Raw genomic sequence first — 19,504 nt, 5'->3', positions numbered from 1 at the left:
GTTCTAAGTTCTAGGGGACTGATGATCTCAGAAGTTAAGTCCCATAGTGCTCAGAGCCATTTTTTCATTGACCTTCAAAGACCTTACTGTTACACATCATTGGATTCGTCTCGATAGCCGCTATCAGAAAATAAGTACCAAACTATAGCATTCCATTTAAAAAAACAAAGTTGACCTTGATATCTCTGAAGTGACCCCACCTAGCAACAAAAAACCAATGTCATAGTATGGCCCCCTTTGTAGCATGCAACTTTTGTCCCACAAACTTTTCAGCTCCTATCATACTTTCGGAGTTATTCTTGGTGGGAATAGTGAGTGATTCACCCTGTATAAAAGGATAAACATCATTTGAATGTGTTTAACAATGAATCACATACACTTCTATTTTAGACACAATCTCTCAATATAGTAACAGTCATAACCATTTTCAACAATACATTGACAATTTTCAGATACTTTATATTGTAAGCAACATTCAGTGCAGAAACAGTTGTCATACTAAATTTGACGCTTTGTTCGCCAGACGCCACCCATGATATATAGAGTTGGAATATGGACAACATATAGTTGAAACCCATTATGAGTTTTATCGTATTAGTACTAAAGCAGACAGTTTACAGCTGCACATCCACACCCATACCACGCAGCATCTGGCCTTGTGCTTCATGTTTATGATGTCATATCTCCTGAACTACCTGTTGAACAATAATATAATTTTATAAGCACATTCCGCGATCAGTGAATACTGTTTGCGAAATGTGTTGTAAATGGAGTTAGTAACAACAGTGTAATAAATCTAAACATCATGCATGATGTGGCAGTTTTCCATACATCTCATTGTTTATGATGCCATATCTCCTGAACTACATGTGGTACAATGATATGATTTTGCACTTACATTCAGTGCTATATGTGCACACTGCCTGTAAAATGTCTCATGAATTCAGTTTGTAGTAAAGAAATAATAAGTTATGACATCACACCTCTTGCGGTGCTTTTACTGCATGAACAGCGGAAGAGTAGTAAGTGATAAATATTTTTCTTTTCTTAATTTTGTAACCGTTGTCAGTGAGAAAAAATTCCATAAAGGCTTGAAATTATGTGTAAAGTTGTTACAAGTCGCTAAGTGCTCTCATTCTCAAATGCTAGATGAATAAAGTCTGGGAATTCACACATCTTGGACTACGCTTCTTTTTCACTCCCACCCCTCTGATAGGTAGGTGGTTCTTACCCCCACATTGATTGTCTCCTGATAGTAGGTTGTATGATTACCAAATTTGGTTGAAATTGATCCAGTGGTGTAGGAGGAAAAGTGGAACGTACATGCATGCACGTGCGACACACGGGCATAAATACAACCATTTTTATAACATGTATGGATTTCATTGTGTGTGAAATAAAATGAATTGTATACTATCTCAATCACTCTTCCTCACTGCAGTATGTTGTATTTCCAAATTTGTTACGAGTAACATAGTTGAATGTGATTAGAATACAGGGTTTCCTTTTCTGAAGCAAATAATTAAATCCTCTACCAAGACACTCCACTATCTAAAAGTATAATTTGGTCTATTTTTTTAAGCAACAAAGTTTGCAAGGCTCTTCCTTAAATGATGCCATTATTTAACTTTAATATTAGTTGACTATGTAAATTGTGCTGTGAGCTACAGAAAGAAATAATAATTAATACTATTATGTGTTTGTTTTTTAAATTCTTCTTTACATCACAGACTTTGTAAAGGAATAACAGAGATGTAATTTGAGAGAGAGATCATTGGTTTGTGGACATAACTGCTGGAAGACAAGTGCTGAAAATATCTAGAAAAACTGTAATTACTCACATGTCAACAACATAAGAAGTCCTGTGGTACCTGGAGAAATCAATTCATTTGTTACTTCACAATTATGTTTGATTATCTTAGCTTCTGCATTCTGCTCATGATGCATTTTTATTTATTTCAGCAGGCAGCAAATGAACAGCACACACCAACAACACCGTCAAATAAGTCTTTCATGACATAGTAAGTAACTGGCTTCACTTTCACAGTCTAATTTTTTCGGTATTACTCTCATGTGAATAGTTCATAGTGCACAGTTACATAGTATATAAATCTTCAGTTTTGTTGATTTACTAATAGATTTCCAGTCTGTCACATGCCTATGATACAACTGTGCCATTCACAGAGAAAATACTGTACATATCAAATGAGTTTACCTAGTTACCTGAATATATTTTAGTGTATCTCTATAGAGTATCTCGTTAGATAATTTGGAGTGCAGTAAATGGCAGTGGCATTTGAAACCAGTTTCTTGTGAATTACTTTGAAGAAAAGAACCTGAAAATTGTAGAAAACTGAACTAAAACTGAATTTCAATGACAGAGATTAAAAAATAAGCTTACTTTCTCATAGAACTTAGTATGATGAAGTATTCTGACTCCTAAGTGTCATTAAAGCATTTTTCACAATGGCACATATTCCAGATATCTTCATTGCCCAAGTTGTAGGGTGGAATGTTAGTTATTGTACCTGCTATAAAAATATGCAAGTCTCCCAGGACATAATAAACTGGTTACATTACAATTTTGTAGTACAGTGTTTAAAAGCAAGTTAAACGACCTTTTGTTTGCTTCCTTACATACTCTCTCTTTCTAGCTCTCTATCGTTTGTACATATATCTCCTGTGCTTTTCATAGAGAATTTGTGTGTCCCAAATACAAAGACAGCACATTTTGATATCTTCTGTGCTTCTGTTCAAAGACTTACACAATTAATTAAATAAATAATTTCATTTCACCATGCATTGTGCAGCAAATTAATAGCCGAGTGGTATCTCAAATGGTGGTGCTCAATTATTAACATGTTAATCAATACAATCTTTAACCAATGATTATCTGATATTACTGCATGATTGATAGAGGAAATGTCATTGCCCTCTGAATATCTTTTTTGACACAAATGATTGTCAGTTGCATTCAATATGTAAACATCAAATTTGTTTGCTATCACTTGATCTGTAGGACTTTTGTAAGATTGTTACATTTAGTGTGTATAATTTTTCACTTGTTTGATGTGCAATGCAGCAATATATTGCTTGTATTAAATTAATGTTATCGATGATTACTGACAGAATTAGTGTACTATTCACAATTGAGATAGGTGAAGTAAGGTAGATATTATTGTGATGTACTAAGGCTAGTAATGTTGTTATTTTTAATATAAGAACATTCTTTCAGAGAATATGTAAATATTATCAGCAGTTTAGATGAAGGTGCTAAAATAGACAGGAATTTAGAAAGTGTAGTGAGGAGATTGAAAAGGAACAGATACAGAAGAGTAAGTCACTGGCCACACTAATCCAGGTCAAGACTATAAAGGGGCCAACCTCCACCTAGTTTTTCTGGAGTTTATTCCTTGATGGATCCAGTGATGCAGGGATCAGACTGTCACTGTCAATTATTAAATAAATTTGAAAAGCAGTCACACTAGAAAGCCAAATAATGTTTCATAAAATAAAGTTACTGTTTCTTTTGGCAGTGGACTGAATTTTTCTCTTGAGATAGATGAACAATGGGCTCGATAAACAGACTCTTGTAAACCCCTCTTTCAAAAGTCACCAATTCTCCCACTTCCCTTTATGCACCTACTGGAAATCTGTAAGTATGTTAGAAAGAATTGAAAAGAGATCAATGAAAATTTTAATGTCCATGAGCATGATAAAAGATAAAAAGAAAAGCTTCATGTCCAGTCAGTAAGGACGTCAACCTACAAATCTTCCACAATAAACACTGGTGTACAAATTTACGATACTCTTCCACATAAGGTCAAAATCGTATCATCATTAACACTGTTTTGTAATACAATAAGTGGATTCTTGTTAGATTGTCGCTTCTATTCAGTAGCAGAATTTTAGGAGATTTGAGATACAGGAGACTTAAAACAAGACAGTGCAGGTACTGCAAGTAGTGCAATCTGTTTTGTGGATAAAGCTAAAATTTATATATCTATTGAAATAATACTGTACTTTTACTGTATTGTGTTGTGTTACTGTTTTGTTTTGTGCTAGAAAGATTATTTGGATGAATGAAGAACTTGCAAGCATCATAGATAAATTCCCAAATCAAGGATGAGTTGGAGGACTTGACTGAAGCTAGCTAATTTTTATCCTTACTTCTAATATATCTTCACTGCATCAGAGACACTATACTAAAAACATACACACAGTGTTATGAAAACTGTCTGAGAACATAGGAGCAAAATTGCAAGATGAGACTAACCACAAAGGACCGGTGGACCAAGAAATTCCCTTTTCCAGGTTGTTGTTGTTGTTGGGGGAGAATGTCATAACTGATACCGAACTCCTTGGGTACTGAATACCAAGAGCAAATATTTGAAGGCAAGTGTATGTAATATTGATGGACAAAACCTACATGCCAACATCGCAAGCTGAAGATAAAGACGTAGAGAAAGAGTGTGAGGATATTGAATGCGTAATTCAGTGTGGAAAGGGATATGAAAATCTAGTAGTCACAGGGGACTGGAATGTGGTTGCAGGAGAAGGAGTAAAAGAAAGGTTTACCAGAAAATATGGGCATGATACCAGAGATGAGAGAGGAGAAAGAGTAATTGAGTTCAGCAATAAATTTCAGCTAGTAATAGTGAATACTCTGTTCAAGAGTCAAAAGAGAAGTATGTATACTTGGAAAAGGCTGGCAGATATGGGAAGATTTCAACTAGATCATAATCACAGAGAGATTCCAAAATCAGATACTGTATTGTAAGGCATACCCAGGAGCAGATACAGGCTCAGATCACAATTTAGTAGTGATGAAGAGCAGGCTGAAGCTTAAGACATCAGCAAGGAATAGCTCTGTAGGCAGTTCAGTTGAAGAGGAATGACATCTCTGAAAAGGGCACTCACAGAAGTTGGAAAGAAAAACATATGTACAAAGAAGGTAACTGTGAAGAAACCTGTGTTGTAGAAGAAATTCTTCATTTGACCAATGAAAGAAGGAAGTACAAAAACGTTCAGGGAAATTCAGGAGTACAGAAATACAAGTCGCTGAGGAATGAAATAAATAGGAAGTGCAGAGAAGCCAAGATGAAATGGCTGTATGAAAAATGTGAAGAAATCGAAAAAGAAATAAATTGTTGGGAGGACTGACTCAGAATATAGAAAATTAAAAACAACCTTTGGTGAAATTAAATGCAAGGGTGGCAACATTAAGGGTGCAATGGGAATTCCACTGTTAAATGCAGTGGAGGGAGTGGATAGGAGGAAAGAGTACATTGAAGGCCTCTGAGGGAGGAGACTTGTTCAGTGACATGATAGAAGAAGGAACAAGAGCCAGTTTAGGAAAGACAGGGGATTAGGGATAGATAACATTCCATCAGAATTTCTAAAATCATTGGAGGAAACAGTAACAAAATGACTATTAACATTGGCGTGCTGAATGTATGAGTCTGGTGATATACCATCTGACTTTCAGAAAAATATCATCCACGCAATTCTGGAGATTGCAAGAGCCACAAGTGTGAGAATTATTGCTCATTCAGCTTAACAGCTCATGCATCCAAGGTGCTGACAAGAATAGTACACAGAAGAATGGAAAAGAAAATTGAGAATGTGTCAGATGACAATCAGTTTGGCTTTAGGAAAGGTAAAGGCATGAGAGAGGCAGTGCTTGCATTGTGGTTGATAATTGAAGCAAGACTAAAGAAAAATCAAGATACGTTCATATGATTTTTCAACCTGGAGGAAGCGTTTGATAATGTCAAACAGTGCAAGATGTTCGAAATTGTGAGGAAAATGGAGGGAAGCTGTAGGGAGAGACAGATAATATACAACATGCATAAGAGCTAAGAGGGAATAATAAAGAGTAGAAGACCAAGAGTGAAGTGGTCATATTAAGGAGAGGTTAAGACAGATGTGTAGTCTTCACCCATACTGATCATTCTACACATCAAAGAGGCAGTGATGGAAATAAAAGAAATGTTCATGAGTGAAATTAAAATTCTGGGTGAAACAATATCAACGATAAGACTCGCCGATGAAATTGCCATTCTCATTGAAAGTGAAGAAGAATTACAGGATCTGCTGAATGGAATGAACAGTCTAAAGAGTACAGAATACAGATTGAAAATAAATCAAAGAAAGATGAAAGTAATGAGAAGTAGCAGAAATGAAAATGGTGAGACATTTAACATTAGAATTGGCATCACAAGGTAGATGACGTTAAAGAATTCTGCTTCCTAGGCAGCAAAATAACCTATGACAGAGGGAGCAAGGACACCAAAAGCAGACTAGCACCAGCAAAAAGGGCATTCCTAGTGAAGAGCAGTTTATTAGTATCAAACAAAGGCCTGCATTTGAGGAATAAATTTTTGAGAAACTACATTTGGAGCACAGCCTATTATGGTAGTGAAATATAGGCTGTAGGAAAACTGGAACAGAAGGGAATCAGAGCGTTTGAGATGTGGTACTACAGGCGAATGCCGGAAATTGGGTGGACTGATGAGGTAAGAAGTGTGGAGGTTCTGCACAGAATGAGAGAGGGGAGGAATATATGGAAAACACTGACAAGAAGAAGGAACAGGATGATATAGTCATCAGGAAATAACTGCCATGGTACTAAAGGGAGCTGTAGAGGGTAAATACTGCAGAGGAAGACAGAGATCGGAACACATCTAGCAAATAATTGAGGACATAGGTTGCAAGTGCTACTCTCAGATGAAGAGATATTGTTTACAAAAAAATGTGTCGGTAGCTTTGGTAGTAAGTTAAGCTGTGTGAAAATGTAAAATGGCAGAACCAATGACAGAATTAAATCTCATATACATCATTGTCATCTCATCACTGTCATAATACGAATTAACAGAATTACATCTCATATACATCATTGTCATGTTATCACTATCATAATACGAATCACAAACAGAGAAGTAGTCACAAACACAACCTCTATAATTCTTTTTTGTTTAATTATTACCTGAAGTGCCTAGTAATTATGCAAGCTTCATCACATGACATCACATTCATTTGCTTCCTGAACTCAGAAACATTCAGTTTAACCTAGGTCTTTGTCTACCTATGAGCTCATCACCACTAATTTTTCTCTAGAAAGTAATAGTGAAGTAAAGTAGCCAGTGCCATCATTCTGTTCTCTCTCTCTCTCTCTCTCTCTCTCTCTCTCTCTTTGCTGTTGAATACCCACTCCCAACAAGACAATAGTATATTGCAAGTAGACTGTTTGTGCTAATTTGTACACTTTCTGGAAGAGGAATTACCACTGCCACTTCCATTTGGACTGAGACATCAGTTTAGCATATTGATGTAATCTCTGTTCTCAGACATAAGACATTACAGCAATTCTGGGTGCTTGCAGAAATTTAGAAACACAACTGCAATTATTAGAATTAGAACTGGGGCAGTTTTATTATCTTATACAAGTAATGTCTCAATGGAAATTTACCATGCAGAGAAGTTGGCTCTCACTCGGCAGATGATTTTTATTCTCTGTCATAATTTCATCCCCCTCCTCCCACATGGTGTGGGGGGTGTGGGTGGACATCTGTTGGAAACAAAAATTTTTACTGTTGTATTCCACTGATGTTTGGTTTGGCAGTGTTGGTGGTTTGTGATCTTGGGATTGTCAGGAACTTGGTATGGATGTGAGAAATGGGTATTTGTTGATTCTGGGCAAGAATCAAGCAGTAAGTGATGACTGTCTCTGTGTAAGAGTGTACTGCAAGAAAGTGGGATGGAAATGATTGGGAAGATGACATTGGATCAAACTGATGGAAGGGAAAGTAGGGAAGTGGGGATAAGATGAGACTTGAGATGCGGGGGGAGGGGAGGGGGGCAGGAATATTCTGTTAAATTTGGAATGATGGATAGGTGTGTGGATAAATTGCATGGTGATTTAGGGGATGTGTTTAAAGTATTGTTAGGATATGATGTGGAGAGACCTTAGGTATAACATTAATGGGATTAACTAGTGTAAGTAAAGCATTGTACAATGATTGATAAAATGGTTCAAATGGCTCTGAGCACTATGGGACTTAACATCTGTGGTCATCAGTCCCCTAGAACTTAGAACTACTTAAACCTAACTAACCTAAGAACATCACACACATCCATGCCCGAGGCAGGATTCGAACCTGCGACCGTTGCGGTCACGCGGTTCCAAACTGAAGTGCCTAGAACCGCACGGCCACACCAGCCGGCCCAGTGATTGATAATGAGGAATGAAATGATAGGGTGCCAAGTTTGTGAAAAGTGTGAAAAATCTAAAGGAGTTCGCTGAAGGAGAAGAGAAAGAGAAATTTACTAAATTGATACATGATTTGGGTGAAGAAGAATAGGTGCATTTGAAATGCCGGGTAGAATGTGATGTTTCAGCTGAAGGAAGTAATAGAATAAAGGTGAAGTAGATATGCAGGTGACATTGGTACAAGCAAGGATTAATTGGATAGAGGCTTTGAGGGTGTGAATGATGATGGAAGGATATAGTCCCCATGTTCAGCCAATTTGTAGATTTAGTCTAGAGCAGGATTTTTGTTTGGTTTTTAGATGGGGAGTCAAGGTTATAGTGTCATTAAAATTACTTGACAGTTGGCATTTCACACATTGTAGCTGATTTCCTTCCATCAGAGCACTTAGTGTCATGTTCATCATTGCCAAACTATGACAACAATAGGCTGTTTTCCTATGTTAAAAATATGGTTCAGACAGTTATTATTCTGATTGATTATAACATTTAAATAGCATTTATGGTCAACATTCTCACAGAACATCTTTTATTTTTGTGCAGTTTTATGAACACTGATAGTGGAAGCCTTGCAAAAGTTGATGCGTTTATGCTGCATACATTTAGAGCAGTGATATGTGCAATGACAGGCATTCTTTTCCCTGCTCCCTGCAACATCATTCAACTCACTCAAAACTAAGAATTTGTAGAATTTTTTGCAAATGGGTCAGAGTAATAATTAGATTGTCAGCTGTCAATCATGAGCTACAACCCAAAGCACAACAAAATTATTCTTTGCAAAACTTAGTGCTTATGCATTCTGTGGTGAAATGGCAAGCGCATTCATCTGCAGAAAGACAGATCGCATGTTTGAATGCTGGTAGAGTCATATATTTTTTAAAAGTTTTATATGAAATATGAAATACATGAAATATGAAAATAGTATTAGCATGAACTGTTGCAGTTGTTTCGATTGTGGGATGTATTATATATAGCTTCACATTAATCTTAGTCAGAGAAATGGACAACAGAGGGTTAAAGCATTTACTTTGCCAACTAATAATTCACTCTTTTGGAAAGCATTGCTATAGTAGTGAAGATGTCACCATACGTCCACAGTACAACAAGGTGTAGGACGATGAGGTTATTCAGAGAGAGATAAAGTATGTACAACATGCAGGTGATACAAACATAAGAGTTGTGATATTTGTTAGTGTAAAGTGACGTTAGCATCTGAAGTGGAGCTATTTCATCTTTATGTAAAATGATGAAACTGCAAAAGTTTAAATAATAAGGACCCTAGCCAGACAGTACAAAGATAGAAACATTGTTTCTAATAAAGTAAAAAGTTTGTGGTCACATTAACTAGAAAATACCTTTTAATGTGCCATGACAGTGATTGCTAATGTAAGTGCCTGTAAAGCAAGGAAAGCACAATAATATTCTGTTTCTGATTGGTGTGGTGAAGTTTTGTAATTGTGATCTGGTTTTCATATGAGAGGATTGTCAAGTCATTTTGAAAAGAAGTTAAAATGTTCTATTGGGTTTTATTTGAACCAGTGATCTGACATTGTCTCATAAGATTTAGTGGTTTACCACTCTAACAACTGAGCTACTGAATAATTGAGGTGTAGTCTGGTAAAAGAACAATTTTCACTGGGAGTTTAATTTCGCTGAATGACGCTATCCCTCATTGTAACAGTGGACGAACATATCTTGGATATAAGTTAATGTTAACTTCACAATGCATCACATTTTTAATTGAGTTAGTGAACTTGTGCGTGGATGTAATTGCAAATTACCGGTACAGTGCAGCCACATTTTACGCATCTTGTCATTCTCTGGAACACCCAAAAACAACTTTTCAGGAGTTTTTGTAGATGTATTTGTACAATATGGTACTAAACACCATTTGTAGTCAATTTTCCGAAACATAAATTCTAAAACAAGACTTCGCTGGGAATTAGAATTACGACAGTAGGAATGGGTTAAGTTCAGTTTTGAAGGTTACCTGATATATTTCCAATAAGTGTTCTTCCACAAAAGAGGCCTAACAACTAAGTGAGAAAATGAATTAGGTTTGTAGCTAGTTGATTATCCATTCATAGATCGTTTACAAAATAATGTCAGACATATCGCCCATATCACCTTAGTTGAAAAAAGGATTATTTTTCAAATTATCTAGTTCATGCACACAGTTATATTGTCTTATCAAAAAAGAATTTAATGTTATTCTTATGTTATTCATCGGTATTATATCACTGGTCACTGTCTCCATTACACTACTCCTCTCTCTCTCTCTCTCTTTCTCTCTCTCTCTCTCTCTCTCTCTCTCTCTCTCTCTCTCTCTCTCTCGGCTGATGTCAAGACCTTTATCATATTTATTCCATTCTGTTGAGTTCTTCATGTTGTTTCCTTGGTCAGCCTGAAAAATTAGTCACACCTCAGCACAATGGATAAGATGCTAAACTTGAGAGATTGGGCAGAAGTTAGAATTTTCTAACACAAATCCTAGGCATTGATTTTAAAGTAAGAATCATTAATCTTTGACAGTTCAGTGTGAGATGGCAGTTGTTTCTTATTAAATTATGCCACTTATTTACCATTCCCCAATCTGTTTTATCTGATTTTATCCTTGATTTTGTAATATGAACTATCTAAGAGGTACACATGTTCTGACTTTTGACATGTCTGTGCTGTCTGGATGATTGCCTTGGCACCTGAAACATCAGGCACTGACAACATCAAACAAAACATATACATCGTGCGGGTTGCAGCAAGCCCAACCCTTAAGTTCAGATGAGACGGGACTTTGCAATCCCAGATCTCACTGGCCAGGCCAACTGAGGGCATCAACCAGCACTTTGGCCAGGCCATCAGGCAGCATACATGATTACGATAGAGTTAGTTTACAAACCACACCTGTTCGTGCATCTGTTATGTTGTGTGCTGAAAATAGACCAACTAGTATCTATCCGTGAGGTGGCTATTTAGGCCAGTGCATGAGCTCCGGAATGCAGTTCTGCTGCAGCTAGCAACTGGAAGACCTTCACCTACGTAATGTCAAGAACTGAGCTACTGTCCTGGACACTGTGTTTCCTCCACGGCCATGAGACTCTAGTGCTCAGCAACATACTGCCTCATTCTTGGTATCTTTTTTACTGTTGTTCTGCTGACCGACAAATTTTCAGTACTGTTGGACTCTGGATACTTCCGCAAGTGAAGTATCTACACACGATTCTATCAAGTGTTCGTTCTTTTAATAACCTGAAGTGGCTGCAGACTTGTTTAATAAAACCAAGCCAAGGAAAGCTTTTTCTGTTCAAGTTAAAATTCTAAGACTATTTTGAGCATTGTGGAACTTAGTTATTGTTTTTGTGAACTTGGAACTTTAAACTAATTTCATTAGTGAATAATATCCATTTATTTCTTTTTAGGAGAATTTTGTTCCATTCAGACTAACAGTAATTTTAGAAGTGTTGTAACTTTGTTTATCATTAAATTAAGATAAGATTGCATCTGCTTGCCTTCTATGGTGGATGTCTCCCTAGAACAAGACACAACAGTGATGTGCCTCGATCCAGAGAGTGTTTAACTGTTGCACTAGCCAGCACATTCTCCTGATCAGCCATTCGTTGAAAACATCTTGTCATGGGTTGATGAGAAACTGGCCTGCATCTGTAACCAGCCACTATAGTTGATGAACTCTGGCATAAATTTGATGCATCAGCATGTGTTGTACCCATATCTTTCATCCAGGTTCAGCGAGGTTTGATCTGTTTTTGCCAGAGATGGCAGCTCTGTGTACTTTATTTCGGTTCTGCATACCTCCAAGTTGCTTACAAGTATAATCATTTAAATTTTGTTGTTCGCTATCATTCCTGGTGTTGCAGTTTTAATGGCTAGCAATGTATATTCCGGTTTTTTGTCTCACGTATAACATAAGTGCCACTAACTCTTCAGGCTTTCCCAGGGATCTAATGACATCTTGGGTTGTTGGGTGTTCTGCCGGATATCAGCGTCATACTGCACGATATTTCGGTCACGCAGCTCGTAACCTTCATCAGGTGCGACCTGAGACTGCTCCTCGAGTGGACCTGGTCCAGTATTTATGCCTATGGCCTTCCCTCTCCATCAATGCTCCAAAATGTCGTGGTGAGTGGGCGCGGACCGCAGGGGGAACACTTGGTACCCCAGACCGTAGATGAAACCCCCAGGAGCGGGTTTGGTGGGCGCGGACCGCAGAGGGAACACCCAGAACTGCAGCGGACAGAAAACGGAGCAGCAACGCTCAGGCAGGTGGCTGGGAATGGGCGCAGACCACAGAGGAAGCGACTGCAGCTGCTGGTGGAGGGGGAAGGCCATAGGCATAAATACTGGACCAGGTCCACTCGAGGAGCAGTCTCAGGTCGCACCTGATGAAGGTTACGAGCTACGTGACCGAAATATCGTGCAAGTACGACGCTGATATCCGGCAGAACACCCGACAACCCAAGATGTCATAAGTGCCACTGTTGACTGTTAGGGTCAGCAATATGACATTTTGTTGGGGTTCTGTCTAATGATAACACAACTGCATTTGATGGTGATGTTTCATGTCCCACCACATTGACATTCAGTGTGAATTGTTCTTTATACTAGGGATTTTTTTTTTTTCCAACCTCCCGAACTGTCGTGCTCCATGATATAGGAAAACACTGCCCAGGATATAACAAGTTTTTTGAACAAAAACCGTCTGCTTTGATAGTATGGAAATAAATCACAAGAATACATTAACAAGAGTAACACAGGATGTACAATACAGCTGTGGATAACAATAAGGTCAGACTGGCACTAAACACCGAAGAGACTGGTCAGAGATTTAAGTTCACAGAAAAAACACTGGCGAAATGCTCCGTTCGGAACTGAACAATGCTTGGAGCCAAGTTGGGAATGAGCACTTTCTAGACGCTGTGTCCTGCAGTGATTAGTGGCTGGATGTTAAGTTTGTAGCCTGTGAATCTGAGTGTGAGAATGACGACTGTTCTGGTTGAGTTTGAATGAGAAAGAAATTACAGTTTGGGGCCAAAGGCCAGAACATTCAGTTCAGAACAACATCACTAATGATGAACGCAATGTGCTGCTGCAGAAGCTACCGTCCCTGGATATCAGCCAGCGTAAGAGTCCAGAAGAAGAAACCACAATGACTTCTGACAGTGGCATTTGTCCCTAATGGTATATATAGAGAGCAAGCCTGTTTGATGGGATAAGTAGCATCTTTTGCCCGGACCAGGATAAGCTGTCAAACCCATATTGATTCATGTTGTCCTGTTACTGTCTGTAGTGGAGTATGGTTTGAACTATTTCCCTGTCACGTGCCACGTGGACGCGGGTAGGTTTCTTATTGGTAGCATCCTCTGCATGAGGGGCTTCGGCTCCTGGTGGTCGGTCTTAACGGCTCTTGTTGTACTTGCGATGCTGAGGCGTGCAGAAGCAGTGGTGGGTGGCCACGTGATGGAGCCGTCCAAAGGTTGCTGGTCTATTAGTCGAGAGCCTCCAACATGGCACCTACGATCGCTCGCCAAATGGAAAACACAGTAAAACTGAAAAGCAGTTCATTTGCGACATTTAGCTACAGCGTCCAGCTACTCCTCTGCACAGTCACCGCCCCGATTATCATAATGTGGTACTAACTTTTTAATACCAACGTCAAAGAAGGCCTGTGATATCTGCCAATTCCCTATGTTGGTATGCAGCTCGTTTCTGCGCCAAAAAGCTGCCATCATAGCCAATGGTCCCTGTGAGTGAAGAGATGAAAATGAGAGGGAGCCAAATCTGGACTCTATGGTCGGTGATAAAACACTTCCCATCAAAAACGCTGCAGGAGCATCTTCGTTGCACCTGCGGTGTTCGGCCAAGAATAATTGGCTCAAATGGCTCTGAGCACTATGGGACTTAACTTCTGAGGACATCAGTCCCCTAGAACTTAGAACTACTTAAACCTAACTAACCGAAGGACATCACACACATCCATGCCCTAGGCAGGATTCGAACCTGCGACCGTAGCGGTCGCGCGGTTCCAGACTGAAGCGCCTAGAACCGCTCGGTCACAGCGGCCGGCCTCTTTATCGTGGAACAACAATAAATTCAGAGCGTTATGTCACAAAGCTGCGAACTGTGAAACGACGGCTAACAAGGGTCCGAAAGGAAAAGGAAAATGTTTTCCTGTAGCCTGACAATGCCAAACCACACACTTCACGTGCCATCACAGCAGAACTCCAGAGACTGAATCTCACCATCGTACGGCATCGCCCATACAGTCCAGATTTAGCACCGTCTGACTTCCATCTGTTCCCCATAATGAAAGACGATCTGCGGGGACATCATTATGCTTCTGATGAAGACGTTGAGAGAACTGTGAGACTGTGGTTGCGGAAACAGGGTGTCGACTTCTTCCGAGACGGCTTTAGGAAACTTGTTCATCGTTGGCAGAAATGTATCCAGTTGGCTGGTGATTATGTGGAAAAGTAAATATTGGTAGTTAAAGATCACATTCTAAGGATTATTTCTGCGTTTGATTTATTAAAATATTCTGATACAAACCGACTTAATGAGGTTGGAGGCATTACTTTTCATTCAACCCTCACTGTTAGTCGTGTGAAAACATGTTACTGAAGCAGCCGAAATGGGGCGGCAATGCGGGATTCCCGACGCTGTGTCGCCAGGAGAGCACTTCCGTTTTTTCGAGGTCATATGGGCACACAAGCCGCACTGGTTTCTGCGTGTGCAGAATTACAGTGTGTTGATTGGAACGCCGACCATGACGTCAGTGGACAGTGGACGTCTTTTCGATGCCTCGAGATTTGTTAGGATTGGAGGAACAGTTTTTCCCCGTCTCATGGAGAGAGGCTGTATAGTACACGAAGTGATATGCGGTTCGCGCAGGAAAACGCTACCGTTTTTGAGTGGTGGTGTTTAGTTATTTGGTGTGTACTTCTCGCAGAGTGTTTCAAGGACTTGCTTGAAGAGTGAGAAGCGCCGTATTCGGTTGGGTGCCGTGGTACGATTTGAGCTTGGGCCATGGTGTCTGGGGCGAAGGTGGTCGATCTGAAAGAGGAGGCGGAGGTTCACCGTTTCATCGCAATGCAGAGGCGCGCTGGCCACCGCATTCAAGATTTCTGCATGTGTACGGTGAACATTTCGCAGCAGCGGCACTGGGAACCTTTAAAGAGAGTTTCACACACTGCACCATGCACTCACAGCAGCAGTCGCTGTCTGAGTAGTTTGTTACAATCAACAGTTCACAACCACTGTAAGTCGTATTAGTTACAGTCAGATCGCGTTATCCGTATTTAAAGTCAGAATTAGAATCAACTTGCCACCCTCTTTTCAACTTTGTCAACTGTACATCAGTACACTTCATTTTATGAACACGAGCATAAATACAATCGATGTGTTATGCTAAGTTTCATGTCATTCCTGTCTTCTGAAAATAAATGTGTCATGTTACTGAATTCTATTTGTTATTCAGGTAGACAAGATTCCATGATCACCTTTATTCATCTACATCTACATCTACATGGATACTCTGCAAATCACAACCAAGTGCCTGGCAGAGGGTTCATCGAACCACCTTCACAATTCTCTATTATTTCAATCTCGTATAGCGCGCGGAAAGAATGAACACCTATATCTTTCCGTACGATCTCTGATTTCCCTTATTTTATCGTGGTGATTGTTCCTCCTTATGTAGGTCGATGTCAACAAAATATTTTCGCATTCTGAGTAGAAAGTTGGTGATTGGAATTTCGTGAGAAGATTCCGTCGCAACGAAAAACGCCTTTCTTTTAATGACTTCGAGCCCAAATATTATATCATTTCTGTGACACTCTCTCCCATATTTCGCGATAGTACAAAACGGGCTGACATTCTTTTAACTTTTTAGATGTACTCTGTCAGTCTTATCTGGTAAGGATCCAACACCGCGCAGCAGTATTCTAAAAGAGGATGGACAAGCGTGGTGTAGGCAGTCTCCTTAGTAGGTCTGTTACATTTTCTAAGTGACCTTCCAATAAAACACAGCCTTTGGCTAGCCTTCCCCACAACATTTTCTAAGTGTTCCTTCCAATTTTAATTGTTCGTAATTGTAATACCTAGGTATTTAGTTGAATTTACGGCTTTTAGTTTAGACTGATTTATCGTGTAATTAATTTTCTTTCTCTGTGTGGGGAGCAACGTGCGCAGTCTTGGAATAAAATACACTAAGTAATCTTCAATGCCACTACACAGAGCCAGATATCTTTTCATTCACATTTAATTTCCATTGCGTACAAATTTTATAGTGCTGTAACTGAGGCGTGGTTGTGTGTCGTAGAGATATTCAGAGTTAGGAATTCATGACAAGTACCCACATATCTGCCCACCAAACGGGACATTTTGTAACGTTACGCGATAGACAGACATACGTGAGACGTAACACATCTGTGCAAAGCTTCACCAGATTTTCAAGTGTCGCGACTGACTGGAGGTTGAAAAAAGAATAGCCCTCATAGGAAGAGAGGTGTTGTCTGTATGCTTGAGGGGTGCATTTAAAGGAGTGGAGAGAGGACAGAACGAGTGACTGAAAGGATGTCTCGTGTGCAGCGCGCTGAAGGACGGCTACGAGAGCGACTCGACGCTGGTGTTCAAGCGGCGGGACGACCAGGTGCAGGAGCAGCTGAGCCCGGCGGAGCAGAAGATGGTCTACAAGGCGATCCAGCGCGGCGGCGAGGTGCCTCTGCAAGGCCTGCGGAAGCCCGCGCCACAGCGGCCCAAGGGTGAGTCCCGGCCGGCTGGCTCTGCAGGCTGTAGTTGGGCGTAGCCTCCAGTTGCACCGGCACGCTTAGCAAGGAAACGGCACGGCGCTTGGCTGTATACTCGAGATATCGACAAGCCATAACTCTCCAGCATTATTCTTTAGTATCTCTGAGTTTTCAGAAGAAGACTACGCGAAATCATATAGAAAAATACACATATCAGTGGATGTAGCATATATTCAAGTTTTAATGCGTAATGTGCGCTGTAGCGTAGTTGCGCTAGAGTGACAGGCATGTCAGAATATATAGACAAATCATTCGCTACTTGTTGTCACACTCCCACGAACATACTGTCGTGCCTTCCCGGACAATTCTTATCAGCAATGCATATACTGACTTTTGCTGCAGTATTAACTTGAAGAGGTGCTTTATCCATTGATATGTGCCTACTTCCTGTAATGCTTGTAGCTTCCACACAGTCTGTACCCCAGAGGTACCGTCCATGTGGAGACAGTAACAACCGTGAAATATCTGGGAGTAATCTTCAGTAGTGACCTAAGTTTCTATGATCACAGGAATCAAATCGTGAAAAAAGCAGATGTTAGACTGAGGTAACTAGAAGACTTCATAGAAAATGCAGTTCGCGCGCGAACGGTGGCTTACAAAAGCATTCCCTAGCCATTCCTGGATGCTGCTGAGACCATTAGCAGATAGAAATTATAAAGGTGACGGAGAAGATAGACGAAGAACCGTGTAATTCATTACGGAATCATTAACTAAGCGCGAGAACGTCGCAGAGATGCTCATCAAATTCCAGTGGCAAACACTACAAGAGGTGCGTCATTCAACACGGAGAGTTTTACCGTTAAAATTCCGTGTGAGTACTCTCCGAGAAGAATGACGCAACATGTCATTTCATCCCAAATGTATCTCAGGAAATGGTGGATAGTAAAATCAAAGAAATCCGAACTTGTATGGAGGTTTAACCGGCAGTCATTACTCCCGCGTACCATTCACGAATGGAAAAAAGCTAAAAGGGTAATTGTACACGAAGGGCCCTCTGCCACACACCATAAGGTAATGAGGAAAACGTAGATGTAGAGGTCATTTGGGTAATCTTAATAGATGAGTAGTCATACTTGATACTCTTCATAGTGACACATCATTCCTGTATTATTGGTATTCTTTAAAACCAACAAACAAACACTCTAGTCATATTTGGCTTCGTCCCTATCTCCATATCGACTGGGGGACAGAATACCTACAGCCTCATAACTAGTTCTGTTCGGTGCGTCAGGTTCTTTGTGGACACTGACAAAGGGCACAATTGCATGATAATGATACGCTCGTGTGAATGCAACGGGAACGTCTTTAGTGCCGATGCCAAGTTTTGACGAATCCAGTGTTTTAAATTTCTTAAACCCTTAAAATTACACACACTAAAAATTAGGCACACTCAAACCTAACTGGTTAAAACAAACATACACGCTCACCCATACATGTACACCCAGAATTCAGCTAACTTTACAGACATTCAATGCAAACATTAGCGTGCATTACACCACTACACTGATCTTTTAAGTAATGTGTATTTAACCATAAAGTTCGCAGTATCCAGGAAGATAAGACGTGATCTTTTACCGCATAGCCAAATATTCGCTTAGTTCTATTGTGTTTTGATATCTTTGGGTGTGTCTACGTTACACGAGACAAATTGTATGTACTTTAGGACGACAATGGCAATATTGAAACGGCAGCGGTTTGGTTACATGAAAAAGTGCACAAGTAGCTGTTTTTCCGAGCAGCGTCAATGAGAAGAATAGGAAGGAAACAATTAACAGTAACAGATATGCTTTGTGTGTGGTTGACAAGTAATTGTGTTGTACGTAGATGCAGCAATTAAAATGTGTTTGGTGTTACAAAAGATACAAAATTTCGGACTAGGATTGGGTGAAACGTCAATACTGTTTGATAAACTTATCTGTGTGTAGCTTTGACGTAAGGAGAGACAGTGTAGCATTGAATATCAGCTTGCGGTTTATAAATAATAAACCTGTAGTGTATATGTGCCTTGCGTAAAACTTGGTTCAAGCATGTGACCAGAAATATATAAGAATGCCTGTTCTACATTTAAAGAGAACTGCTCTAGACGGTTCTTTAAATAAATGTGTGAAATCATGAAACTAAAGCCTAGTTTGAACACCATCATGCCCTATTGGGTATGGCCCTATATTTGCGTATTTACCACCAGTCAGTGGGCTCCCTCGCGTTGTCTGTGCAGTGCAGTTTAGTATTGCTCGCATATGGAAAACTTCCTCAGCGTGAAGATTTTGATTAATGTAATTTTGGAACCTCCACCGGTTACGTGCGTGAATAGGAGTCCAAAGAATCAAGGTGGCGATACCGATTGGTGTAGAAGGTTTTAGTATAATTAAACGTACTTCAACCTTTTGTATAGAATGCCGAGTCACCCCATTCTGTG

The 19,504-nt window shown here is 39.8% G+C and overlaps 1 protein-coding gene across 8 annotated transcripts in view; it reads left to right on the top strand.

The window, feature by feature from the left end:
- Positions 1 to 19,504, top strand: part of LOC124618523 (sorbin and SH3 domain-containing protein 1) — a 935,475-nt gene that overhangs the window by 599,466 nt on the left and 316,505 nt on the right. For 6 of the 8 annotated variants that reach the window (XM_047145356.1, XM_047145359.1, XM_047145357.1 and 3 more), the window contains 2 exons: positions 1,963 to 2,021; positions 16,871 to 17,043. In XM_047145356.1, coding sequence (XP_047001312.1) covers positions 1,963 to 2,021; positions 16,871 to 17,043 — 232 coding nt within the window. The remainder of the gene's footprint in view (positions 1 to 1,962; positions 2,022 to 16,870; positions 17,044 to 19,504) is intronic. The other 2 variants (XM_047145360.1, XM_047145358.1) reach the window with 1 other exon arrangement.

Source organism: Schistocerca americana, chromosome 1, assembly GCF_021461395.2.
Source record: "Schistocerca americana isolate TAMUIC-IGC-003095 chromosome 1, iqSchAmer2.1, whole genome shotgun sequence".
Classification (NCBI taxonomy): Eukaryota; Metazoa; Arthropoda; class Insecta; order Orthoptera; family Acrididae; genus Schistocerca; species Schistocerca americana.
This window is presented reverse-complemented; position numbering and strand designations above follow the sequence as displayed.